The sequence below is a fragment of the Aspergillus nidulans genome, chromosome IV (genome assembly GCF_000011425.1).
Source record: "Aspergillus nidulans FGSC A4 chromosome IV".
In the NCBI taxonomy this organism is placed as follows: Eukaryota; Fungi; Ascomycota; class Eurotiomycetes; order Eurotiales; family Aspergillaceae; genus Aspergillus; species Aspergillus nidulans.
In genome coordinates, this window is record NC_066260.1 from 917,310 (window position 1) to 944,120 (window position 26,811).

At 49.1% G+C, this 26,811-nt stretch overlaps 10 protein-coding genes across 10 annotated transcripts, besides 5 other annotated features; 5 read left to right on the forward strand and 5 right to left on the reverse strand.

Moving 5' to 3' along the window:
- Positions 1–26,811: part of a sequence feature (contig 1.119 1011..137987(-1)) that runs on past the window's edge.
- Positions 611–618: a sequence feature (Short protein (ANIA_11547, CBF79018.1) was converted to a misc_feature.).
- Positions 743–794: a sequence feature (Short protein (ANIA_11547, CBF79018.1) was converted to a misc_feature.).
- ANIA_07128 (SDR family NAD(P)-dependent oxidoreductase) lies at positions 1,379–2,206 on the forward strand (the record flags this gene model as incomplete). Its single annotated transcript, XM_659640.1, has 1 exon — positions 1,379–2,206. The coding sequence occupies one exon, from the start codon at positions 1,379–1,381 to the stop codon at positions 2,204–2,206; it is 828 nt and encodes a 275-aa protein (XP_664732.1).
- Positions 3,425–4,569, forward strand: ANIA_10894 (putative spherulin 4 family protein; the record flags this gene model as incomplete). The annotated part of the gene is made up of 3 exons (XM_659639.2): positions 3,425–3,663; positions 3,752–3,872; positions 3,997–4,569. The coding sequence occupies 3 exons, from the start codon at positions 3,425–3,427 to the stop codon at positions 4,567–4,569; spliced, it is 933 nt and encodes a 310-aa protein (XP_664731.2).
- On the forward strand, positions 4,675–5,555 carry ANIA_10899 (spherulin 4 family protein; the record flags this gene model as incomplete). Its single annotated transcript, XM_050611929.1, has 2 exons — positions 4,675–5,383; positions 5,515–5,555. 2 exons carry the CDS (start codon positions 4,675–4,677, stop codon positions 5,553–5,555), a joined length of 750 nt encoding a protein of 249 aa, XP_050467898.1.
- ANIA_07126 (uncharacterized protein) lies at positions 6,752–9,507 on the reverse strand (the record flags this gene model as incomplete). Its single annotated transcript, XM_659638.1, has 2 exons — positions 6,752–9,318; positions 9,444–9,507. 2 exons carry the CDS (start codon positions 9,505–9,507, stop codon positions 6,752–6,754), a joined length of 2,631 nt encoding a protein of 876 aa, XP_664730.1.
- On the reverse strand, positions 11,652–12,554 carry ANIA_07125 (uncharacterized protein; the record flags this gene model as incomplete). The annotated part of the gene is made up of 3 exons (XM_659637.1): positions 11,652–11,677; positions 11,804–12,062; positions 12,471–12,554. The coding sequence occupies 3 exons, from the start codon at positions 12,552–12,554 to the stop codon at positions 11,652–11,654; spliced, it is 369 nt and encodes a 122-aa protein (XP_664729.1).
- Positions 12,872–12,877: a sequence feature (Short protein (ANIA_11546, CBF79030.1) was converted to a misc_feature.).
- Positions 12,990–13,028: a sequence feature (Short protein (ANIA_11546, CBF79030.1) was converted to a misc_feature.).
- On the reverse strand, positions 13,585–13,830 carry ANIA_11545 (uncharacterized protein; the record flags this gene model as incomplete). The annotated part of the gene is made up of 2 exons (XM_050611930.1): positions 13,585–13,590; positions 13,642–13,830. The coding sequence occupies 2 exons, from the start codon at positions 13,828–13,830 to the stop codon at positions 13,585–13,587; spliced, it is 195 nt and encodes a 64-aa protein (XP_050467899.1).
- On the forward strand, positions 14,285–15,379 carry ANIA_07124 (uncharacterized protein; the record flags this gene model as incomplete). The annotated part of the gene is made up of 4 exons (XM_659636.1): positions 14,285–14,725; positions 15,060–15,066; positions 15,156–15,200; positions 15,357–15,379. The coding sequence occupies 4 exons, from the start codon at positions 14,285–14,287 to the stop codon at positions 15,377–15,379; spliced, it is 516 nt and encodes a 171-aa protein (XP_664728.1).
- Positions 15,919–18,875, forward strand: ANIA_07123 (protein breB). The gene has a single exon (XM_659635.2). The coding sequence runs from the start codon at positions 16,532–16,534 to the stop codon at positions 18,746–18,748; it is 2,217 nt and encodes a 738-aa protein (XP_664727.2). The 5' UTR covers positions 15,919–16,531; the 3' UTR covers positions 18,749–18,875.
- Positions 21,204–23,881, reverse strand: ANIA_07122 (uncharacterized protein; the record flags this gene model as incomplete). The annotated part of the gene is made up of 10 exons (XM_659634.1): positions 21,204–21,544; positions 21,797–21,913; positions 22,295–22,307; positions 22,425–22,535; positions 22,680–22,804; positions 22,971–23,009; positions 23,282–23,290; positions 23,325–23,363; positions 23,539–23,562; positions 23,857–23,881. 10 exons carry the CDS (start codon positions 23,879–23,881, stop codon positions 21,204–21,206), a joined length of 843 nt encoding a protein of 280 aa, XP_664726.1.
- Positions 24,554–26,237, reverse strand: ANIA_07121 (M14 family metallopeptidase; the record flags this gene model as incomplete). The annotated part of the gene is made up of 2 exons (XM_659633.1): positions 24,554–25,953; positions 26,012–26,237. 2 exons carry the CDS (start codon positions 26,235–26,237, stop codon positions 24,554–24,556), a joined length of 1,626 nt encoding a protein of 541 aa, XP_664725.1.

The window sequence follows — 26,811 nt, forward strand, 5'->3', positions numbered from 1 at the left end:
TTTGACTACCTATAGATTGGGGGGAGGGGCCGTACCCTTTATCCAGGTAGATGTGTGGACTGTCGCACTATCAAGCGCTCCGGCGGGCCCAGTTCGGGCATATATCCTTGAAGAAGGATGATTCTTGCACGATGCGGCTGAATTCTTCAGCCCCGGCAGCTGTACTTAAGAGCCAGTCTATTGTTTTTGACGGGCCGTCCCTTATGCATCTCCATCTATCTTTCCAGCGCTTTCTGGTGTATGGGCAGAAGAAGAAGTGTACTGGGGTCTTGGTCTTGCCACAAGAGCAGCTCTCCAGGTAGTCTGAGTGGTTGAAGCGCTGGTGGTATGCCGTAAAGTCTCCGTGGCCTGTACGGGCGGCGACGAGTCGGCCAAGTACCCAACGGGGAAGCTTGTGCTCGCGGGTGCGGCTTTCCTTTGTATGGGGTCTGATATCCAGGGTCTTGTAGGCTTGGGGTGCCTTACTAGCATATGCTGTATATGCCTCTGTACGAAGCCACTGTTTTGCCTCCCGTCGTAGGTATGCAGGGGATGGGGGGATGTTAGGGCTGTATATAGAGGACCCAAGCTTTGCAAGCTTGTCTGCCAGCTCGTTCCCAGCAATCCCAGAATGGCCTTGTAAATAATTGTCGGCTTTGGAGGTGGTTGCTAGCGTCGATTTTGATCATGTGATTGATATCGGTAATGAGCGACTGCATTGAAGGTCTTGAGGGTCCTAATCTTCTAACTACAATCTGTATAGGCTATTTATGCCTTTTCAAAGGCTTCAAAAAGAATGTTCTCAATATCAGTAGATAATTCAGTTAGTATATAGATAGTTGCAATCCGCCTATGGCGGTGTGATTGCCTCATATGATTGGACGAGCGAGGTGCTGGATATTGATTAGTAAGAGGAGGTCTTCTCTGGTCGACAATAATAAAACCAAACCAAACCACACATCAGTTCATGACAGAGAGCCAGGAGATTCTTATTTAGCTGCTAGTGCTGCTGGCCTGCCTTTTCACGATAGAATTCAGCGCACCAGGCTAGTTTCAAGAAGAAGTGACTTCTTTTAGATGTCCAATGCGAACAGCTATTGTAGGGGTTTCCATCCATTACTGAATGAGTCTTGCCGATAATGGTCTAATGCGTGTTGATAGAGATAATTAAATGTGAATAAGATGAAGGAGGTATATAGCAGCGATAATAGAGGCTGCAATCAATTTGCCTACGTATCATTGCTGCCTCGCCCAATGTGTGATGTATGCTGAATCACACGGAGAATCTCCGATATCAACCCCGCCCCGGCTATATAAAAAGCGTGCCATCATCATGTCTTTTCGCTACACGATCCATTCTCAAACACACACTTCAGACCCATAACAAGCCTAGTCAAGTATGCCGTCCACGCCGCCCGCGATCTACCCTAGCCTGTACGACAAAACTGTGATCGTAACGGGCGGCGCAAGCGGCATCGGCGCCGCAACTGTGCTGCTCTTTGCGCTACAGGGCAGCAGAGTCGTATTCCTTGATATTGCTGATGATGCAGCTCAGAAGACAATTGACCATGTCACTACTCGAGCCAACACCAACGCCAAAACTAGCCCATTCAAGATCAGTGTGAAGCCACCTGTCTTCTATCACTGCGACATAACAGACCTCCACGAATTAAAGGCTACTGCATCGAAAATCCTAGACGAGCACGGTCCCGTGCACGTGCTCATTAACAACGCGGCCGCAACAGGCTCTATAGCACGCCAGGCCAGTCTAGATGTCACACCTGAAACCTGGGATTTTAACGTGAACGCAAACCTTCGACACATCTTCTTCCTCACACAGTGCTTCATTCCATCTATGAAAAGCTCTGGTGGCGGAAGCATCGTAAATCTCGGCTCGATTAGCTGGCGGATTCCTGAAGCAACGACGCCCATATATGGGACATGCAAGGCGGCTATTAACGGCTTGACGCGTATCCACAGCAGGGAGTTCGGTACTCACAATATCCGCGTTAATTGTGTTATGCCGGGCGCTATTGCGACAGATAGACAGAGGGCAGAAGTACTCACGGAAGAGTACCGGACGCATGTGTTTGCCCAGCAGAGTCTGAAGAGGGACTTGGAGCCGGAGGATGTGGCCAAGGTCATTGTTTTTCTCGGGAGTGAAGAAGCGAGTGGAGTTACGGGGAGTTGCTATGTCGTTGATGGGGGATGGATGGGTAACCCATGAAGAGTTTGACGACATGAGAAAGTTCAATTACTGCCTATATTCTGTGCCGTTGGTCCTATTTTAATTGGATCGCATGTTGATAACGTAATGGTACTGTCAAGTCCAAATGTCTTCCATTTGCATCGCATTGCCAGTTCTAGTTGTTCGAATTTAATAGTGTAGTATGAAGCAAAATGACCATCTTCTATCCTGCCGTTCTGCCCTAGAACTCGCTCACTCTCCGGATCATCGCGGCGAACTTTTCTGTTATAATGCTCTTACATACAATAAGCCGCCACCGAGTTAAACGGCGAGTAGCAGGCGTTGTGCCTTGAACTAACCATAGACCTTGCTCAGTGCCAATACGGACCCAGCAGTTCGTGCAATGCCTGCATGTTTCCCTGAACTGCAAAATAGCCGACAAAAGGCAAAGCACCTCTCATTAATGAGTAAGACCTACGACGCACTTGATAGGCGAACCAGTAAACATAGTAAGTTACCGCATAGTTGCGCCGTACTACCGGGTAAATGGACTAGTATCAGTAGTACATTGTTGGAGGTCCGGTCCTCTGTGGCTCGTCTGGAATGAGTTCATATCAATTGTTGACGGTTGACTTAGCCTCGCGCTACCGCAGGGACGGGCCCGGACGGCGCTACCCTAACAACCCCCCAGGATGATGGAGACCGGGCCGGAGACAATGGTCTAATTCCTTGGTTTGGTTCCCATAATCTTCGACATTGCTGGTCAGTGGGCATCCGGTGATTGGGTTAGTGGCCCAGACTTGAAGGGGGAGTGGTGGTTAGAACACACAGGTGCAGCTGGCATCATATTCTTGGACTAGTAATTTGATTAACAACAATGACATCTGGCAAAGAAATGCTCCTCGTCCTTGTTGGATGTCTATGGGAATAAGTTGCGCTCCGGGCCCGTGCCAATTTGGTTAAGCTACTCCACCACGCAGTGATATCTTGATATTGACTCGCAAGTGCCTCGGAATGTTACATTCATCCTTGTATAGTCTAGCCGTTATGGTCATCGCGTAGGTAGATATTGAAAGCACCAAGATGGAACTCGGCTTCCTTGGGTAAGTATCTATATTGCATGTTAGAGGGGTGTGTGACGCATGTGTGGTGTGTCTGCTATATAGTTGCAGTGAAGGAAGTTGACTATATATACTCACATGGTTGGCTTCTATCCTCACAGAATCTAGAGACATCCCATGCATCAGTGACAGCACAATGCGTCTAGGATACTGTCTCTGCCTTTGCGGCCTGCTCGCCAGCTCAGCCGTGCTGGCCCAGGACATTGACTACGGGGCCGCCGCCGAGTCAATATCCGCTGTCCTGGCCGACCCCACCTTCGTCCCCTATGCAAAGCCCACCCAAAAGGTCTCAGAGTGGATTGCCGTCGGCGATTCGTACTCAGCAGGCACAGGTTGCAACGGCAACAACAAGAGGATGGGCAGGGATGCTGTTCCGTGGGCAGTGCTCATACCCGATGCAGATGGCGCAGGATGCAGCCAATTAGGGCTTCGTCAACAACGACGACACCCTCCCTTGCTTTAGCTTCCACGCGTATACCAGTAACAAGGTGCAGGACCTGGTTGTGCATCAGCTGAAGCAGGGCGATTATCGCGAGGGTAACGACCTCCCGCGCAATCAGCCCTTTAGCAAACCGCAGCTTGCTGTCATGACAATTAGAGGCAACAACGCCATGCTGTCTACATGAAGATCCCCTTTTGTCTCCCTTTGCAAGTGTATACTGTTGACTGACCGCTGGCAAATAGTATATTAAACGACTGCGTGTACAGAGTAGCTCTCCCGGGCAACTTCCAGGAAACGCTCAACAACCTCCAACAGGAACTCGACAGCAGCAGCTTCCAGGACAAGGTCAACTACAGGCTGTTCCAGGTCGCACATGCAGGACGCGAGGCCGGCGGCGCCAGCCTGCGCGAAAGCTTCCAGGTCTTTGTCCTGGAATATGTGACCTTCTTAGGGACAGGCGCCGAATGCAACGACTACTCGTGGTCCTACTTTGGGTAGAGCACCCTGAAACTCAGCCTGGCGGTGATTGGGGCCAGCAGATTGCCATTGCGTCGTACATCAACCCCCTGGGTGACCCGGCCTCGTGGGAGCGCCTCCTGGCGTACGACACTAACAAGGTCAGCGTCTTGGTTGCGAACGTTCTCAACAGCCCGGACTACGTGGTCGATGATAGCTGGAAGTCGGTCATCGATCAGGCTGCGAGTCAGGGCAAGAAGATTCTCGGTTACGTCCGGACTGGCTACCTTGGTGTGAGTCAACAGCAGTTCACCACTCGGCTCGGCTCGCGGGACCTCGCAGACTGGGCGTCGCAGATCGAGCAGGACATTGACAAGTGGTAAAAGCTGTACGGCTCCAGTCTCGGCGGTATCTTCTTCGACGAAGGGTGGCCCGAGTGCGGTGACAACAACATCTACGCCGACCTCTACGCATACATTGACGATTACATGAAGCAGAAGCATCTCGGCGCATACACGGTGCTCAACCCGGGCTTGCCCATTGCCCAATGCTACGAAGACACCATGGATACACTGTTGACCTTTGAGAACACCTACAAGACATATCAAAACTTGTTTGTGCCGAACAACTGGACGCCCCAGGACCCCCGCAAGATCTGGCACATCATCTACAATGTGCCCCAGGGCCAGATTGCCAGCGTGGCCGCCCTGGCTTCGGACCGCAACATCGGCCTAATCGAAATCACCGGCGACGTCGCCCCGAACCCGTACGACAACCTGCCCAGCGACGCGTACATACAGGCCGTCATTGGAGCCGTCTCAGGTGGCACCCCTCTGATCAAGGGCCCGGCAGATGTTACCAGCTTCTACGTTGCAGGCCTTCCCGGTGACGTGACCGTCGCCGCGTCCGATTACAGCTCCGTCACCCTCGACTGGTCCTCCGTCGCCAACGCCCTCGGCTACGCGGTCTACCGGCAGATGGAGCAAAATCAAGATGCCTTCCTGCCTCCCAGGCAACAACCCCAACAACCTGCCGACTTGACTGGAGGTACACAGCTACAATATAGCGGAACCAGGCTACAGGTTACCTCCGAACTTGCTCCTGGCGCAGCTACGAATGCGACAGCATCAGGCTCCTGCAGATTGATTCCGAGACAGATCCATCGGCCGGCTATGAACTCTGCCTGGAACTGGCTACGTAAGAATCTGAATGATATTTTTCCGAGGTTTCAATGCCCAGTTGGCACGAAGAGTGGTCGGGCTATGAAAGCCAGTCTGACTTTACTTGGAGTAACCATATCTGCACGCGATCTACAATTTTCTGAACAGTTATATTGTTGGGCACAGAAGCATGTGGAAATAGCTTGTGAAGCTGAGCCCAGGCTCCCGCGACTATGATAGCGCTGTACGGTTTGGCCTTGACTGAGGTATGAAACTGTCTACAGTTCTGAGCCGAAAGGAATCAAGTCAAGTCAAGCTCAGATCACAACCTCAACATGCTATCCTATTTCTCCATGGATATGATCTTGTATAGCTGGGAGAAAATCTCGACGCTCCGTCATGGTTGCCGTCCCATCTACACTCGAGCCTCTGGCCGCTTGCATGGGAGACCCCTGGTCAAGCAGAGAGGCGCCTATTCATACAGGTAGGTAAATATAGCAACTAAAGAGTGCTTTACTGCGGACCGCGAAGCATGTTGAATATGCAATGGACCCCAACCCCGTGCCTGGTGATGGGAGCCAGGGTGACGTAGCCGGGATCTCCCACAGATGTAGAGGTCCGTCTTCACCTCGACAAACCATTGAGTGCACTGGTTCAGCTGAATGATTGCGTGCAAGATGCCTAGGTACTCGGCCACGGGCTTAGCTTTTACAGAGGATCACGCTTTTTGAGTTTCTAACCCTCGTTCAACTTATTGCTTATTCCCAGAATCCCCAGTCGTTCTCCTACCTAGACATTTATACCCTGGGGTTGGAACCAAATTGGCCCCCTGTAAACCTTTATATTCTCTTCAGTTGTGCGTCCTATCATGCCAGCCATGTCCTTTCCTGCTTCTATCCTTACTCTTACCAGTATCACTTGTCATACTTCCTGTTCTCTCCACTTGCACAAATATGCTGCTTTCTTTATTCTTTTCACTTGCTCCAGGTTTTGTTATTCGCTGGCTGTGTTAACTGTAGCACTTCTTTACTGACTAGTCAGGTCTACTGATAAAGAGAATTAAAGTGATACCAGCTCCAACCTAGGCATGATCTGTTCAATAATGGATGGTTCACTAATTAATCCTAGGGTTTCATGAAATAACAAGAGGGTCTAACAAACTGTAGTAAAGGGCCAGGGTTGTAGGCTCAGGTGCTAGCCAGTGAGGTAGTAAGCTAGTGTGCGTAGGCCTTTTTATTACAAGGAATAGCAGTTGCCTTACACCTTACACTCTCTTGGTGTAGTGAAATAGTATTGTGCGTCTACCCTGTTGCTAAATTACCTGCAGTATATAGTCAGAGACACGGCGGCTTTCTACAGGACTAAAGGACTGTAGGGTACTGAATTCATTACTGGGTAGGCATCGCTAAACAATCAAAATGTTAGCAATGGGAAATTCGGGCATTTTAAACTTGACATCCCACTCATGGACGCCCTGCCACTCCCATTCCGACCCGGCCTCATCATTACTCGCAACAATAGCCATCACAAGACCCTCACACTCGCCCTGATACTTGAATGGCCTTACCGGAGGGTCAATGTGCTCGCCCCCTCGTTGTGACCACGGCGGCAGCAATAGTGAAACCCAACGATACCGCTTAAACAACGGCGCGACCACAGAACGCAAATAGAAAAGACTTTTGACATCCATCTTATCGTTAGCGCCTTTATTGTAGACATAAAAGTACCCATCATCATCATCTGAGGCGCCGTGCAGCCAGAAGAGGCCCGCGCCAGGAAGAGCTCTGCGGCGCTGGATCTTGCAAACCAGCCACTCAGCCCGAAACCCGTCCGGCGTGATCTTGCCGGCAACGCTGTTCTCCCCATTGAACGCCGGGTACTGCTGTTGCTGTAGACTGCCTTTGGCGTGTGTGCTAGCAGCGCCTTTTGGCGACGATGCTGACGCAGGAGGAACGAGATTTGGCCTTTCAGGCGCCCAGCTCAACCCGCGAATCCCCTTGATCCGTGGTGAGCTCGAGACAAGAAATCCCGTGGCAAGCCGTCCGCCCACCATGGACCTCCAAAACGCCTCCGCGGTCTTGACCACTTTGTTTGAGCCGCAGACCAGACTCCAGATGATTATGATGTCTCTATCCTTGGTTGGGTGGCGGTGGTTCAAGAGGCACGTTGCCTGCTCGGTCTTGACCAGGTCAACTTTGTCTCTAGTCGGTGTGTAATGCTGGACCGCTAGGCAGGGCGAAACAAGACTGAGGCAGCTCTTTGAGAGGATATCCGTGAGGACAGTCTTTAGGGGGATGACGCGGTTGTCCTTGCAGAGAATATGCAGGTTCGCTCGGCCGCGAATGCCTTCTAGTAGAGTCCACGCGCGGACGTTCCAGTCGCACACCACAAGGGTTGCTAGTATTGCCTCTTCCGCGGCTAAAGTCAGCGGCTCGATGTCTATGTCCATGAGGTCGCGGTCAACAAGTAGTACAAGCTTGCTATTGATAAAATTGTCATTGATCTGGCCGATTGCTTCGTCGCGGAGCTCATCGTCCGTTGGTATGCATGGGCTGTCCATCCAGTATGACGTGCAACCAAGAGATCTTGCAAGCTCGGTATACCTGCGATGAAGGCAGATGTTGAATCCCGTCTCTGGTCGTCCGCCCTGTCCATGGCTCCAGACATGGGATACTGCCATGTTTTCGCCGGATACGGGGCGATATCGAATATGCTTGTCGTCCGTGGTCTCCAGACAGACTGCCCTCGCTCCGTTGATACTCATGTATGACTGCTCGTCCCAGGTCAAGAGGCTGCAGGAAGAGCCAGGGCATTGGAAATCATGAGCGGATTGATCCTCCACCCTGTTTGACAGGAATCTCTCACAGTTTGCAGGCGCTTTGCCATCACATACCCTCCCACTGTCAATGACGTTACATCGCGATTCCCGACCACCAAATTGACGCTCATATACTTCGAAAAGTGCCCTAAAGTCCTGGGTGACAGAGCTCAGGTCTGCGCGCAGCAATTCAAACGCCCATTGGCACATATACTTCGGTCTCAATCTCTCCACTATCTCGCGCGGCGGCATTACCGAGGGAGTCTCTCTTGCTATGATATGGTAGTTTTCGTCCGATGCGTACCCGTAGTCCAGACGAATTGTGGCATCGAAACATAGCTGTAGCATCACTGTTTGCTGCCAAGCTGACCAGAAAAGAGCAGTCAGAACGAACCATGCTCGCGCGTCAGATTCTGTCGTAGAGGCTTTTTGGAGGTCGGTCACTGTATCAAGGAGCTTGACTATTGTGTCCGCGTATTCGTGGATTGCGATTGCATTTGTCCTATTCATGCACAGCCAGAGAGCAGTGCGGACGACGTTGGTACAGGGTCTGGAAAGAACTCGCAGATCTGTCCACCTGTACCCCTGTGGCGCATCCACTTCCTCTATTCCTACTGCAGAGGAACCACAAAAGTATTCAGGTGGCCATTGGTTGCCGACCGATTCTGTCTTGTTGCTTCTCGAGCGCCGACTATATTCGAATGTCAGTTCGGGCGGGTGTCGTGGGAGGCGTTGCAGCACGGTATAAGCGCTGTCCACAACGGTAGCCCTGTCCTTTTTATGCCTTTCGAGCTGGAAGTTGCAGATCATCAGGGTCGAGAACAGCGCATCGAGTTGTTCAAAATGTGTGTTCAGATTCTCGTTCTCCTTCTTCGCCTCGACAAGGACAAATGCATCTCTGCACCACTGCTCAATCCATGCTCTGGTTTGCAAGGTGCTCAGTTTTTCTCTGTCGTTGGCTGGGCCTCTTTCCGTGAAATCCGCGCGTCGTACCTCCGCTGGGATAAGTCCGGGGGCAAGTCCCAAGTTCTTATCGGGTCGGTAGACATCCTCGTCCAGTATGGCAAAAATGTGAGCCTTGGTCAGGGCCCAGGGTGTCTGGGAAGGCGTCTCTGTCATGTCGAGCTCTATATCTGCACCCCAAAAGGTGATTGCTGGAAGGAAGTTGAGGGCTGCTCTGCGGAGCTGAAAAAGGCGCGGACGGTCAAGTGATTGCTAGCTGCAGCTATACGAGCGCACCAAACCGTTTTCGATTAGATGGGATGCGCCGGGAAATTACCTTTAAGCGTCAACAGCGGGGCGACTTCCGGTCCCTCGCCTTTCTCAGTAGGAGGGGGAATCATCGGGGAGAACCCGTACCAAGCTAGCCGCATCGCCACCGCCGAATCTCACGGTGGATACTGATCCTGGTTGAGCACATTCGGTGAGAGGACATGGAAAGAAGCAGAACGTCCTCGATTGAGACATTCTACGATGTAGTGATCTTCATGATGGCTTCGAAATGGCTGCTGATTGAGAAGTCCGAGAAGAGGCGGAGGGGAAGGGAGGTACCAGCGATCGCTCGTTTCCTAATAGTGCCTAACCACCTGCATGTTCATTGCGACTCCTACACGAACTCGACCAATGCCCGCTCCGAATCCCGTATGTGGCTGACTAAGGTATGCCAGCCCTTGAGGCAGTTTATGGGCCAAGCTTGACCTGTCAAACCTGTCAGACGGGCGATCAATCGGTCCACTACTGCTAAATATAAGAACAGGATCATACGAAGCACTTTGTGCCCACTACAAAGCTTCTCCCAGTCCAAGTGTTGCAGACGTGTTGATGCCTTGCTGCCAGTGACAGATCTCTACGAAAAATGTCTCAGAAGCATTAGCGGAGCGCCTAGCTGAGCCAGCTCCATCCGGTGTTGCGGTAAATGAGAATCCTCCTAAGAGCAATTATCTTGCATGGGCGTGACCAGATTCGTGTGAAGAGGGTGATAGATGGTCTGAGAACCAGCGCCTGTGTCTCATTACTCTGATAATCTTGATGATTTGCGCATATTTACAGTGTCCACGTTGCAAGTCGTGATGCAGGCGTGCAATTAGGCCAACCTTCGATCCTAGGGCGCCTACTGGGAAACGGCTTAAGCAGGTTACGCACTGATTTATACCCCTGGGTACTACGTTGGTACTTGGAATCTGTGCAATAACAGCAGTCGACGAGGCAATATGTAATGGCCATAATTAAGCCTCGTCATCTTGCGATATCAACAGGTGCCTTTCATTGTAGATATTATCTCCTTGCAAATTTACGGCACACCACCATGATATAAATGAGAATACGCTGGTTATATCTATTCTAAGTCAGTCAAGGCTAATCTCTTCTCATGAGATCATCGACACCAGTGGCAGTGTAGGTCTGCTTTTGCTGACCCCGGTGTAACAGTGGGGGTCGACGCAATCAACGAATTTCTGCTCTTACTAATCTAAGTGGCATTCAGAAAAATGCGTGCGCTATAAGGCTGGAAGTCCCAAGGCGGTAGTTAGACAATCCGGACCAGCTTAAACAGTAGTAACGGACAGATTGCGTATGAGCTCTTCATCCGCTACACGCTCGAGTCCGAGAAGGGTCTATGATCATCTCGGCTGCGAATATCATCAAGTACAGACAAGCTATACTTATTCGCCAGCAGGAGTGGACCATACTGCAGGTTTTGGTTGTAGCAGGTGGGTGCAGGTAGGGTACGGATCATCACGTGCCTGGTACAGTGGGATGCCGCAAAGGCATCATTTAGCAATGCGTCGTCAATTCTATGACATCTGGAGATTCTTTGAACATCATATAAAGATTTCCTCTGTTTAGGCAGTATTTAGGCTCTCATAGGAGCCGTCAAATAGTTTGAAGGCTTTTAAACGTTGGAAGTGAGGGCGGGGCAATAACAATCCCGTTGATTGTCCGTGATATACTAACTAACAGACCGCGCTCGGTGTTCTTGGCCATTAGGGCTTCTCCAGTACAATTCGATAGTGGTCAACAATCTACCGCAGAGCGGAAGAGTCGAGTCCTAAGTATTGACTGTGCGCGGCAAGCTCTCCGTCACCAATTGGGTTGCCTTATGCTGCTTCATGGAAGGAAGATTTGAGTTGAGGTCTGCTAGAAGATAGCACAGAGCCAGTACCTTTGCTGGCTTTGGTATTCTGACCGCGCTTTTTACATCTCTAAGTGGGTGGAAGAGAGGAGACAATCGCAGGAAGGTGAGACAAGAGTCGTATGGATGGAATAGAAGGCCGGGTTTGGCCAGCTACGTCTAAGACTTGTGTCTTTCCGCAACCATACAACCATGCACATACTTAGGTATAAAGCAAAACCAGGTGTTGAGGATCAGGAGGCCCCTTCTGAACGATAGGCAGAGACGGGTTACCACTAGTCTCGCCTTTGCCTGGAGTTTTGTCGGAATCCACAGTATTAATGTCCTTTTTTCCAAATAACCGCTCCAGAGAGCCTTCTAAGTGTTGTAATCAATATTAATATCTGGGTAACACAAATAACAACAGGACTTCATGTACTATCCTGCAGTTTACAACATTTAATAGTATCTCTAGCTTGGTCTTCTAGTAACTTTATATATAGTTACGTCGATTTTCACCAGCAACCCACAAGATGCGAGTCTGCCGTTCAGGATTTCTGCTGGCGTCAGGGTATCAGACGCCTTGATATCCGCTGCCACTGCCAGTTCGTTCACTGTCATGGGTCGAGCAGCGAGAACGGCCCATTGAAGAATGGAGGCCAGTTGTTCTTTGTCTTCAACCTGCTGGAGCAATCGCCGATAGATTCCACCAAGGTCTTTGGGCACACCACCTGGCAAGACCCGCTCTGGCGAAGCAGGATCAAGAAAAGCTTCCACAGGCAAATAAAGCTAGAAATGGTATATTTAGTCGTTTTAGACCCATCGAAGTAGTTCTGAATATGTTGCGCCAGGTGGGGATGAAGGCTGAGCCTTGCAGAGATAGGCAAACCAGGCTTGATACTAACCAGATGGCAGCCAATTCTTTTTGCACACCTATGCAAAACAAGTTCTCTGTCACATCAAGGCGTGTTCTTCCTTTTGAGGCAGATCAATCGCAGCTTTGTGTGCGAGAACGTGGGTGCTGTTGATTGGACCAGCAAGATGGGGGTTTCAGTTCCTCAGTCTCCGTCGTTGATTATTTCTTTCTTCTTCTCCCCCCAACCAAAAGAAACCACCAAGCTATTCAGATTCAATTCTCTAGATCATGGCTTTATATCAACGCCTGTCCCCGGCTCGTGGCGAGGGACGGCGGCATACCCCCCTTAAGCGCCCAGCTTCGAGATATCTGACGCAGAGCACTTGAATATCGGCATGTTTCACAGCTCCTGGTTGGTTCGACATCATTTATTTGGGTACTGTTGATGGTATTTGGTAGATGTCGGATGGCTTCATGGCTCAGGTGACCATATTGTTTATGCCATATATCTATATTACCTGCTAACATTAGTGGTTTGTTGGAGTGTTTTATAGGCATCTTTGGTCTAACCGCATGAGCATTCTCAGTGGCCAATGCAGAAACCTGATTTTTGCTGTTCTGCTCCACCACTCAGAGTCCTTGATATTTCGCAAGTCGACAAATCTCATGGCTGTTTTTAACCACCCTATCTCCTGCAAAATCCTATATAAAGCCTGCGTGCTTCATGCGGCTTGCAGAGATAATGTTGGTATGAAAACCTGGCACATAGGCAGTTTCCTGCAGAGATATTGTCATATTTGAAGTTCCTCAGCGATTTGGTGATATCTCAATAACTCCAGTACCTTTAATTGGTACTACAGCATTACCAGCATGCAGGTATTCTGCTGGCTCCTGCTTAAACTCCTTGAACCTGGTTTTGTCATTGCATATATATACTGTGGCGCCAGAGTCTAAAATAAAGCTTTCCTTTAGCATTGAATATTCTGATGCTGAAAACCCTACCATTATAGCAGCCATGGCGTGCTGTACAATGGGTTTCTTGTTGAGTTCCATTGCCTTTTCTAATATATTGTATTTGTCACAGGCTATGGCCTGGATCTTGGTTGTCGGCCATGCCCTCAACCTGGTTCTAAATAAGGTTTCTGCAACATCAGTGTACAGCTTCGGAAATTGCGGCCTCGAAGCTTAGGAAAGGAGATCCGTCCTCATAACTTTGGAAAAGGGATCCATCGACATACAGGTCCGGGAAGTCAGAAAGGTTGATAAAGGGAGGAGGAAGATATCTGCGCTTCTATCTTTTGTTTCTTTCTCTAAGCTTGTGATACTCGTTTATACAGGACAGCCAGTTGAAAATAATACTGCCTACACCCGTTACACTATAAGCTCTCTTATCTGTAGAGCTACTGAGCTGTGAATGGCTTTATTTGTTGATTAGATTGCATTTCGCGTATCCTTCTATTCCTGCAACATCATTTGATAATATCAGTATATATTTTCCAAGGCCTCATTTACTGATGGAATTGTCGGTTTGGTCAGTGGCTTAGGCCTTGTTTTGTTATCAGCATCAGGATCAAAATATTCCCATACTTCTTGCTTGTTTGCATGGTCTTTAATGACTTGAAACCATGCGCGCCAGTCATCCCGCGAGCTCAGGATGGCTTGGACCTTCATGGCGCTTTCTTTATCATATGCGATTGCCATTTTTGTCGTCAAGATATTCCCGATCTCAGCGGAACTCGTTGTATATTCGAAGGAGTAGGCTCCGGGTTGCCAGTGTCCTTTGGGTAATGTTCAACCACCTCCTAGCTTGTCTGTATAGCTCGGTACGGGGCTGCAGATATCTTCGATATGACAAGAAGAGGTAATAATTCTGTATCCCAGTCCCTAGAGCAATGCCGGGCTCATAACTGTGGATTATTGGGGTGGTTATGTAATCAATATCTGTAGTAAACGATTTCATTAAAGGTCTTGATCTCCTAACTACGATCTGTATAGGCAATTTATACCTTTTCCAAGGCTTCAAAAAAAAAAGAATGTTCTCGCTTATGCAGGAGATATCCCTGCCATACAAACGGTGTAAAGCATCAAACAGACAGGCAAACGAACGAGGCGCTGAACATTGATTAGTAAGGAGGAACCTCCTCCGGTTGACAGGATGCATAGCATCCTCGTCGCCATTACCTCTTACTTTCCATCAACACTCGGCCAACAAACTACTGGCTGCGCGGATCCCAGCAGCCTCTGTCCAATTCCCCATCAACAAACAGCAATGGACAACCCACGGGGCGTCTCATGCCACACAAACCCTCCTGAATCGATAACTGACCGGACGAGGTTCGGCATCCGGGGATGCATCGTTTACGGGTACCCGTCTACTGGCGGCGTTCTCATCAAGGGGCCCATTGACCTTGTCGATATTACCTTCCTCTCGCTCCCACGTTTCCATGTAGCGCAGCGCTCCCCAAGTGCCGAAGAGGAAGACAGATTCTGCAATCTCCTGCGACGGCTTGGTGCGACATGGTGGCCAAGTAAAGAGGAGTATATCATGGTAAATATGGGCTCCAGGGAGAAGACAGAGGAAGAGGAAAAGGTCCTGGTATTTGGGTGGCCGGCGGACGGCGTGGGGTCTGGGTGTTAAGGTTTGCGAGTGATATGCAGGTGCCAAGGGATATTGGGAGAATGTATTATGCAGCAAATATGGAGGAGAGGATACAGATTATGAAAGAGTATGGCGCTGAGTTTGTGGAAGATGTCTCGCAGGTGGAGGAGCTTCGTGATACACTTTAAGGGATCTCGGCTTTTCAGATGCTTCCTTGGGGAGAAGATCTTCAATATGCTATATCCACCTATTATCTATGCCCGATGCTTATACAAAACACCCCCTTAAGTGTCCTGTAATAGATACCTTGTATACAATATATACAAGGCAGGTCCAAGGTAGATTAGGTGCTTTTGGAAAGTATATAAAACTAACTATCTGGACAGATTATGTACCAGTAAATAAACACTTAAAACAACACAAGTAGACCATGACAAAACCCGTGACAGGTCCAAGATCAGGACCCGAACCCGTGGGTCGGGTCGAAGGTCAGGACCCGTACCCAAAACCAGTGAACCCGCGCGGGTTTTTGGGTAACCCGTGGTTACCGCCAAGAACCCATTTTGCATAAAATCTCCCTATTAGGCTATATCCTCTGTATAAAACTACTGACTAATCTAAATATCAGGTTTATACAGCATGTTTGTCTAGTTTGACTACCCACGGGTTACCCAAAAACTGTGGGAACGAATGTCTGATTGGTTCTAATGACGGCTCGACGTCCGCCTATCTAATGTAAATCCCGGGTGATCCGTAGTTCCCGGGTAATCTGTGATTTTCCCTCCAAAACCTATGCTTGCTCAAATTTGAGGTACTGTATATTAACCAAAAGTAATTCAAATTAAAATAAACTAAATTCTATAATAAGTAGGACGGCTGGTCCTCTTATGGCCCTGAATATTATATTCTGAACATATTAGTAGAGTATATCTAGGTATACCTTAAGTTTGAGGCGTACCTCTGCCAGCACCCCCCTATCTTGCCTCTATTTAGTTATTTTTTAATAAAATTAGGTCCCTGGCTTCCTGGGATGAAAGACCTTCTGTAGGAGTTATTATTATGGGTCCTTTGCCTATACAAGGACCTTAGACCTTAGTGACTCGGCCAAGGCCTGCGCTGTCCTGAAGGCGGTGAGCCACCTACAAGACTTCCTCACAACAACAATCCTTCTTTCTCATTTCTTCTTTAGCAGCCACTGCCCCGCGCGAGCCGACGAGTCCGTCCTCACGGCCATCCCAGCCATATCGCAACCGCCACAGCCAGATGTCAATATCAGCAATGCCGGATGGAAAGTATCGCCTTGTTCTGTTCCGCTACACTGATGCAAGAACTCCATGAGGTTTAGGTGACGAATTGCCCTCTGTTATTGCTTGCACATAACATCAATCACGATTGCGTCCATCTTCGGCTCATCAACCCTCTACATGATTTGTCTTTACTCCAGAGCGTATACTTTCTAACATACAATCAGCCAATATATAAACCACTTGTCCAGATTAGTGGCAGCCCAGGAATGCCCGACGCCTTGTGGTTCACTTTGACAAATATTCTGGCTCTGCAACAAGCTTATCACCTTCTTCATTCTCTACATCCTTACCAAATGAGTCAGACTCGTTCTCTTTGATGGGAGTTTTCCAGGGATTGGAGCTTGGGACTATCAGCCGGAGCTGAATGGACGTTCTTATTGCGCGGGATAAATACTTTCGCTGAGCTGCCGCCCCGCTGACTCACAATAACACAGGGTCTCCGTAGTCTAATCAACATCGCAGCCATTAGGTCTTCGGTCCCTCTGTCGCGGCAACGATGAGTGGGAGCAGCTCTCCGGACTACAAGGCGCTATTTCTCAAGGCTGAAGACGAAAGGAAGCAGGCAGAAGAACGCCAGAGGCAGGCAGAAGAACGCCAGAGGCAGGCAGAAGAACGCCAAAGGCAGGCAGAGGAAAGAGAGCGGCAGGAGAGGGAGCGCAACCGACCAACAACTTTTGAAGAGTTCATCAGACATTGTCATAATCTCCTTTGGCGGCCGCTACAAGCTGAAGCGCCTTCTCGCTCCACAACGGGCAAGATCCCCCCTCCTACCGGAAAATACTGCCCTATACGACTGCTTCCGTGGACCGACTGTGAGGCTAGACAACAGGAAATTTACGAATCTGTTTGCCGCCACCTTCAATCGACAGAAGAGGACGCAAAACAATTATTCACGCCGCTTGTTGCATTAGAAGACCATGGCCGACGATTCGCGCGTCGACCAATTAGCAGCGAACAGGATCTCGAGACTTATGAGCGACTAGCCGTTGAAGACCATGTGCATGATATCATCGCTGAGTTATGCAAAATACCCAATGCTCGAGAGGAGTTCCAGTTAGGCAGCGGAGTATGGTTCGATAATCACGCTAATGCTCTGGATGAAGATGTCGGAATAGATGCTAGCCAAACATCAACCGCAAGACCCTCTAGACATGACCAATTTTGTATCCATCGAGTTGACAGTAATACAAGTACCTTGCTCACTACAGTGGAGTACAAACCACCACATAAGCTCTCTGTGGAGAGCCTGCGTGAGGGACTCCGACCGATGGATTTCTGGCAAGAAGTCGTCGAACCTGATACTATTCCTACAGAAGAGCCGAAGAAATCAATGTATAACGTCGCGCGGCTGGTCGGATCAGCAATTGTCCAAGAATTTCACGTGATGATACAAGAAGGTCTCGAGTATTCATATTTGACAAACGGCCTCATGGACGTGCAGCTATGGGTGCCCTACGACGACCCATGCACTCTCTATTACGACCTGGGGGACCCCAGTATGTACGGAACAATGAGTGTCGGAAGACTTGGGACTCCTAGGACTCGGATTGAGAGGACTCTATGCCTGTGTTTGATGAGTTTCCGTTCCTCTTGCCGTAATCAAGCCTGGCGGAATGATGCGCGGGGTCAGCTGCCAACCTGGCACACTAGTTTTGATAGCGAGCGCTCCCAGATCTCAGCGGCAGGATTGCCACAGTACCCGAGTGTGGAGCATACTAGCTCCGATCATACTAGTCCTGAGCAGACTACCTCTGAGTACCTACCTTCATCGTCTCCAGCAGGATCTCCCGTCACCAAAGGCCGTCAAGTGACCACACAAGCGGCCTCTCGCTGCGCGTCATCTTCCGACCAGCATTACCTAGAGGACTCTTCGGATTCTGAGGTAGAGCCTGCCGCATCTGATGGACGGAAGCGGACATTTAGCCAGGTTACATCGTCCTCTCCAACCCAACAGTCTAGGCCCCGGACAGATCCTCAAGTGAACCAAAGCGGGCAATCTCGTCAACATGTTGCTCAATATTGCACGCAAAAGTGCCTTCTAGGGCTACTGCAGGGCAGCACGCTTGACCCTGACTGTCCAAACATGGAGCTGCACACACTCGGCAGAAGTGACAATCGTCACCTGATCAGCGCAGAAGACCTAGTAGAGAAGCTTAAGGCGCAGCTAGATCAAGATCTGGATCATAACTGCACTCCAATAGGGCCTTGTGGGTCTTATGGTGCACCATTCAAGATTACTTGTGCCACATTTGGATATACTATTGTCGGGAAAGGGACAACTTCGAGACTCTGGAAGGAGGTGTCAAGCGAGGTAGATGTTTACCGTGTGCTCCAGCCTGCCCAAGGATCAGCAGTTCCAGTCTTTCTTGGAGCTATTGATTTGGCCCAAATCTACTTCCTTCATGGCGCGGGAGAAATCTGTCATATGCTCCTTATGGGCTGGGGTGGCGAGGGCATGGGCAATATAAAACTTGACAAGACCATCCAGCGTGCAATTTCTCGCTCGGTAAAGGAAATACGCTCTCTAGGTATTTTCCACCAGGACCTTCGTTCGGAAAACATCTTGTGGAATGCTGAACTAAAACGAGCCTTAATCATTGACTTTCATCGATGCACATTGGACCCTCAGCTGATGCACAAGCGGCCAGGCTCTCTCAAACGAACACGGCTTGGACATGAAGAACGTGAATCGAGAAGATTGCGTGTGGTGTGAGTAGAGGCCACTGTAGACGGGACTGGAGATGCAGAAAGTCAACAGGCGCTAAGGATGGCCTACGCAAGGACGAGCAAACGACAGTTGCTGTGCCGCAGTTGAAACTGCAACTCATGTTATATTATTCATACCGGTATCTCATAACATGACGCATCCATTAACTAGCGAGCCTGGACCTCCGCTGTTAGGCCTGCCTAGTGTGGGGGCAATGTTCATAACCACTCCCCATGCATGGGAATGTTTCCTTGCTTGCCTATTCCGACTTTCTGCTCACTAATTGACTGGGAGATGTCTGGATACTTCCTGGTATGGTGGGAGCATGTTTGTGTGGAAGTCTTTGTTGAGAAGAAATATTCCCGATCATATTGCCGCCTGTGAATATCGGCTGGATCATTATTACTTCTGCTGGGATTCAGGCAGTGTATTCTCGTCGACCGCTGCCATAGTCAAGAATTTAGACTCTATTCGAGCAACCGTCATGTTAAGGTTGTCGTTTTGACCCACTAGGGCCTTGGTAAATGCGTGCCGAGACGATAACAATGACGGAATGCAATAAACCCCAGGAATCAAGATATTCCGAGATCGGGTCGGCCGGCACCATCATGAGGGAATGAAACGGAGTAATGGTATTGTTTCGCTTGAAGCTTGAAGCACAAATGGACACACCGCAGGGTTGAAGATTGCCGCCACTGAGATGCTCTGAAGGTGCTCGTTCTTTTAGGGTTGGGGCGAGTGAGGATTACAGAGTCAATCCCTGGCAAAGTGCCCCCCGGATGGCAACGGACCGGTGAAGGCGATGGCCGCGATTTTTGGACGACTCACGGCCACGCGCCATGCAACCTGCAGCTGATTGCAAAAGCATCAGGCCTCCTTTTTAGCTAAAGCCTGTGGTAACCACCTTCAGACCTATGGTCAGCATGTCGGCAAGTTTGCTTCATCTAAAGATGAAGAAAATTGGCATTTTCTGGTCATAAGTCGTCCTGCTAATATTTGCAATGATCTAGATGTTGAGCTCAGCGAACGTGGCCAGCAGCCTTTTGACGATGGTAGAGACTATGATGCTCAATTGGTCAAAGGTTTGGCCTTGTGGCGTGGAAAGTGGCTGAAAACTACGAGCTGAATCCAGTATTATCGCTGCACCCGGGCAGACTTGCATTGGATACAGAGCTATATCTTCGGGTGCTGTGGGTAGACGGAGTATGACGTGAGAATCCCGTCAAAATCTTCAACATATAATGCACGAACTGACAGAAATACAACTTGACCTTCTTATATACCGCCTGGCAACAGTTCAGGACGCGGACTATGTTGAGGCACTAACAGGACAAAGGCCAATGTATCCGGAGATATCCTCTATAGATCTCCAGAGACTGAGAGGAAGGAGCAGTGAGGCCAAAAAGCATGAAGGGAAAAAGCCTAGTTTGCTTGACCATGATTTGTCCTCTGGCCGCCAGTTTCCACACCGAGGGCAGCCAGCTCGGCAATATGCCACTCGCGGGCAGATGGATCCTCCCATCGTGCACCAGGACCAAGGCAAGGCGATGCGGAGGACAAAGAGGGAAGATAGCTGGAACTAGATGCCTTATGATTTCTTATTTACCAGGCAGTTGAATTGCGCTACAAATCTGAGATTCGCATTGCTGCGTACCTGGCCGCCCCCAGGAGTTTATATGTTTTTGTTGTAGGCCAGAAGCTACTGATATATAGCTCGGATGTCAAAATACATATCAGGATAATCTAATAGAGCTTGCAGATTCACGTGAAATGATTATATTGTCAACAACAAGCGAGGTTTTATCCTAAATTCCTGCATAAGTGTAAAACCAGCAATCAAAAGTACCAGCAAAGAATCGCTATCTCAAGACTCCAATGACCTTTTTTTCCCGCGGTAAGGCTTATAGCAGTAGCTGATACACTAGCTCAGCCAGTGATGTATGTCCCTGTATACATGCAGGATGGCGGCAATGGAATTTTCCCAACAGACTCTGGCTTGTAAGGTGAGATTCAATATGGCTATGCCACTCACTCTTATCTGTATACTGCATCATTCGTCTTGTCGGACCCAGGCTGTATTCCCCAAGCAGAACGGGCACCAGCCAGGCTTGACAGGATAATTCCAAAACATGATTGGATCGCAGCGGAGCAAGTGAGTTGGCTCATCAAGATGGTCCTTGCAGTGCAAATGCCAGCCATTCCGATCATTAAACCATCGTCTGCACTCCCAACAAGCTCTGCCATATCATCCTCGCTGAGTTGACGTATTTTCCTGCAATAACAACAATATAGGTGAAGCTACCTGTGGTGGGAGTCTTGTTTTCCACTGCTAGGTTAGTATGGTGAAAATATTGGCAACAGAACACTTATGTCTCCATCAATTTTCTACAGATGTATTTGCTGTCCATGGGCTGCAGGCATGCTTGATAAGCAACAAACTCATGCTGACTGCAGATTGCTTCTAATGCTTTGATAGCATCCAGTTCAACCAAGCTCTGTATCGTTGCCTGGCTGGCAGAATATCAGCAAGGAGGTCCCGCTCCGGCATAACTTGTTGATAATAGTAAAAGAGCATATGTTCATGGATGCTTCTGCTTTGATTATCTGGTTGAAGTTGATATTGTCTTTTAGGCTCTCCGAGATACAACTTGTCCTTCTGGCCTTGAATTCGCTGTTGCTGTAATTGGATCTCACGCATGCTTTCTGCGCTGTCAGTGTTTTCGAGTTGAGTACTTAGTTCTGCAAGCTCCTTATCAAGGGCAAGGATATCTTCACAGTCCTGAAACTCAAACTCGGCTTTGGCTGGCAGAGATTGGCACAATTTAGGGTTAAAATATAGACCCATACTGCGTCGGTTCTGAATATGTTCATGGCAAGACTTAATATTCAGGTAGCTAGCAGGCCCGTCGACTTCGCAGATAGGGTGTGTATATGATTGGCCAAAAGTTCGTGGATTGACATGAGAGGCATATTTCATTTGGGCTGTCTTGGAATATTTCTTGTCTTTGATCATGTGAGTGGACTGGATACAAGTCTATGGGTGTTTCTACCTACCTGTCTCCATAAGTGCCCACCGACGGCATGCATGAACAGTGATATTCTGTTCAAATCCACACTGTGATCCAAGCACAGCAAACTCTTTCCCAAATGCATCTGCGCCTAATGCCTTACCTGAGGACAAGTCAATATCCAGCTTACTAGACAGCCTGAATACAGGTTTATTCAGGATATCTTCTCAGAAATGTATTGTAGTGATAATATGGTTTGTCTGGAACTCTAGTTCACTGGCTTTAACTGATTTCACTTTAGCCAGGAGGTCAGTACATGATTTATAATCACAAAAAGCTCTGTCTGCAGAGAAAAGGGGAAGCATGAATAGCATAAGGTTTCAAAGGAGGGGAATTTCTTCTTTTAGACCTCATAAAAGGCGTGGATGGGGAGTTCCCAATGCTTTTTTCTCCAGTGGCCCCTTCACGTATTGTCGTTGGTAAGTCAAAACCAACATTGGGACACTATCCACAAGTTCTATTGTAAGGATGAAATGCTGCATACAGTTAGCCATGAACTATAATAACCATAGAACACAGACCTTGTAGCAGGCTGCCATTGTACAGGCCTGCAAGTTAGCATCCTCATCATCTAGCTTCTGTGCGATAGATCGGCGAGCGGTTGATTCATGTACCTCCCCAGTACGAGCTGAGGAGAGACAATAGAGCAGAATTAATGCTGTAAGCTGTACCCGAGACTGCTTGGGAAGTTTACCATGGTATTCCTTGAAGTCTCGACACCAGAGCTGTGCAAGGAGGATAATCAGATTATTTGGGGACAGTCTATCCCTCGACATCTCTGCATTACTAAGACCAAGCTTGGTCTTTAGATCTGATATGATATACTTTGTATGTAAGCTACATCAATGATTAAACATGCGAATACTTACCTCCTTTATTGTAACTGAGATGTTCCCGGGAGCCTGGAAGTTCTGTTCTCGAGCCAAAGCTGTTTCAAAGTCCCTGCGAAACTCCTCAATTGTCCCTGTTGTTGGCATCTCTTCTATTCTGCTATCTGTATTTCGTGCATAGAACTCCAAGAATGCCTTATTAAGTTCGGATATTAGGGGGGAAGCAAGCATCAGGATGTAGCTCAAGAAACCTGAGGCAGGTTAGGAAGTGGGTAAGGAGCCTGGATCAAGGATATTCACCTGTCGAAGATAAGAAGAGTCTGATCATACTTCCTGGCTGTACGGGGAAGTACTGCTCGCTTAATTTCCCTATCATCATGTTCAGAAAGGTTAATAATATGGTTGAACTTCGCAACGAATGCCATAATGTCAGCACACCTTGGGCAGAGTAAAAGAAAGAAGAGCCTTAGAGAACTCGAGGGGTCTCTCGCTTTTTAGATTCGCCATAATCCACCTGGTTGTCATTTTGCGCTTTTGTAAGAAGTTAGCTTCAGTGCAGAATATTTGCGTGCCTGAAGCCGCCCACAAGGTAGGGCGGCAAGCAACCAACAAGCAGAACACTAAGCTGGGTGAGCACTGACATATACATGCTGTTGTATGTTTTTAGACTTTTTATAGATATACCTTGTATCTTTTTAATGTGAATGTGATCAGATACAAAAACTATTTAGTTTAGCAAGGGATGATGAGTAGGGTTACAGTAGAGGAGCGCGGCCCTTTCCTGCTGGACACATAGCATAGGTCAATAGCTCAACAACCTCATAGATATTTGCGCGACAGAGTCATTGGTCCTTAGCTCCTACATATACTCACTTACAGCCTGCCAAGTATGACTTACAGTGCGGTACTGGCTCCGTGGTATCTTTAAGCTTAGTCCTTACCTAGAACTAAATTAGGAATTTAATAAAGCTTTTAAGACTTGAGTATAATTAACCCTAAACTACCTAATACTTGACGAAGCTAGCTGTCAGCAAATCTGGTTAACTTCCTTTAACAGGTTATACTGTACAAATCCAGAGGCAAAGGCCAACAAAATCCTGGAAAGGCTTGATAAACTTTACCTTCAGATTGAACAGCTGTGAGATTCAAAACAATATTTGGACTGCAATGCTCCTGGCCAAGTTCCAGGGCAAATCCCATCAATACAGCTACCTACAGGGCGTCAATGACATATCCAACATGTTTCAACATTACTTGTGTGACACGCATGGCCACAGCGCGTCCGAGTCTGCTAGACTCAAAGGATTGGAAAGACTAGAGTTACAAATTACAAAGCAAATCGTTATTCCCGTGCCAATCTTCCACGGGGCAAGCAGGTCTACGTCAGATGTGCTCTCAAACGAAAGCATTCTCTAGTGTCTGACCGTATAACCGGCAATGATCGCTCTTTGTGTAGTTAGACTTTTAGCAAGTAACAGGCCTTAATGCTTTCTTGTCTTTTGCGAGGGTAGGCGAGGACCATGCCGTTGCTTCATTCCTTGTTGATCATTTCGTGCTAGGCTGCCGCTGGCTGGACTGGCGCTGTTTTGCCTGAAGCTCCCTTAATGGAAATAGCAGAAGTCTCTGCATAAGCATTGGCGAGCCGGAGCTTGCAGTTCCGATCTCCCAAATAGGAAAGTTCCATATATGACTTGTTGTCACATACGGTCGACATCATATCTTTCTACCACGCATGCTGACTAGAAATGTTTTGTCGATTCTCTGACTATTCTACCGAATCTATAATATAAATCAGAGGTATACCACGGTTCTGAAGACTGTAACAGAGGAAGATCAGCTACCCTCAAAGTAACAGTGAACAACCCGGCGGCGCCAAAGCTTGCAAGATATATCCCTTGAATGCGTATAAATGTCTATTTTGAAGACATGATCCTAAAGACGGGGTACTCGTCTCCTTCCTCCACCGGCACAATATTGAATGAAACATACGAATCAATATTCTCCGGCTCCAGCGCCACCATCGCCAGCGCGGCATTCTTTTGTCTCGTGCTTACGCGGAAGCTACCCTCTGGCAGGCTAAGCTCGCGCTCACTGCTCTCCGTCGTCGCCGTCACGCGAATCACGCCTTCGTAGTAGGAGGAATCGATCTCGGCGGACGTGATGGTCAGCGCCTCGACGACCCCATCAAATGGCTTATCCAGCGTTTCGACTTCGCAACCAGCGACTCGAAGGCGCTCGGCGAGGTGGGCCCAGGCCGGGGGGATAAGATAGGCCTCCGGACGGGCGCGAGTGAGATTAGCGAAGGACGGGGTCGTGGACGCGAAGCGGACGGACGGGTGGACGACACTACCATTCTCCTTGTCGACCATCGTGAAGGGACGAATCTTTATCTCACTGTAGTCCGTGACGACGATATCGTCGGCTGATTTGATGAATCGCTCAATGCCGTCCTCGACGGTCGTGAAAACCTCCTCGGCATTATCGGCAGCAGTCTGAACAATACTACCCAGCATAGTGAGACCGGCGGCAGTACGACGCTGGAACTCTTGATCGGCAATCCCAATGCCGCGCGTCTCCAGAAGGAAGACGACAGCTTGGGTCAGGCCCATCGCATTGCGACCGATCTTGCTGTCCGTGCCGGCCTCGGCGAAGTCGGCGACGATTGAGGAATTAGATACAGAAGTGCCGGTGACATATGGCTCGGCGCGGAGACCAGCGGCTTTCATATCGTCGGCGATATTTTTGGCGAAGAGCTCCTCAGAGAGTTTGCGGATCTCCTCGTTGATATTGAGGTTTTTCGCCGCCGAGAACAGACCGTCCGAACCGTGGACGTACCTCCCCCCGCCATAAGGCCTGCTGGCAGAGTACTCGTGCATGTCAACGATGACATGCGGGTTGAAAGTGTTCATGAACTGTTTGATATCACGCGTCTGCTGGCTAGCAAGTTTGATATGGTCGCGGTTAGGGTCAATGTTGGTCGCGAGAGTGCGCTGGAAGTAGAAAACACCGTCAGGATTATACCGCGGTAGAATGACGAGCTCCAGCTTGTCGAGAATTGAGGCAGCCCACTCGGGGTCGTCGTCGAATTTGCCCAGGAGGGCTTGTGTGGTCTCGTCACCGGCGGGCTCATTGCCATGCACAGCACCCTGGATCCACACGCGCACCTTGGATGACGAGTTGCCGCGGCGAACGGAGCTGCTGTGACTGGCCGAGAGGTGGACGTAAGGGAATGAGCGGTGCTCTTGCGAGGTGAAGTTGGCGGTGCCATAGGTCATGTAGTCGTTGCGTCCGACTAGTTGCTCGAGGAATTCCTCTAATCGTTTCTCAGTCAGTTTCAATGACCCGGCGCACATCCTCAATGCTAGACTCACCCAAATCGTCTTGCGAAGACGGCCCCTGAGTGCCATTGGTGAATCCTGGAAGTCGGGCATCGGGTGTCAGGAAAGCCGGAGACCGGAGTTGAATATCATCTACGTTCGCGAAAGCACCAGCAACGGTTTCGGAGTCCTTCGTGACAGGCACATGGTTGTATCCATATGTAACAGCGCTTGCCAGAGAGGCAAGACCGAGAATGAGACCCGTGGTAGTTGCTCCCATGTTGACGTGAATTAGAACCACTTTTGCGGACCCTCTTCATGCAAGACAGGCAGGGATGCAGGAAAAGAGGAAGGACAACCATCGCAGCAGATCTTCCCTCCATTTTGTACTGCTGCCGACCTACCGTTGCATTGGAGTTCCAACACTCTCCAAATTCGCTTTTCTTGGTTCTTCCGCCCCCCCCACCTTATTTCTTGGCCTCCGCGCTGCCTTTCTACTTGGAGTAAATACCTGCATTGCGCCAGCCACTCGTATTCAGACAATCGCTGTATCTCTCCAAGCCAAGCTCCGGTCTCTCCACTTACTTGACCAGGTGGGTTTTGTCTGCGGACAGACCCTCTCGAAGGCATCACTCTCCAGCTGATCTCCGCCATTGCGATGGGGGGAAGCTGTGAGCGTCACTTCAGAGCCGAGGTAGAATGAGGCAATGCCAAGCGCGACGCCAGCGGGGCGTATGTGGTTAGGGTAAATCTCGGCAATATAGCTAGTAGGTAGGAGAGATCATGAATGTTAGTTTTTTCTATGCTTCTTCTCTTTTGGGGAGAACTTAGGGACACTCAGGTTAGGGTAATGG

Excerpts from the sequence above, each read along its gene's own strand:
- ANIA_07123 (XM_659635.2), top strand. The coding sequence starts at position 16,532 with ATGAGTGGGAGCAGCTCTCCGGACTACAAGGCGCTATTTCTCAAGGCT.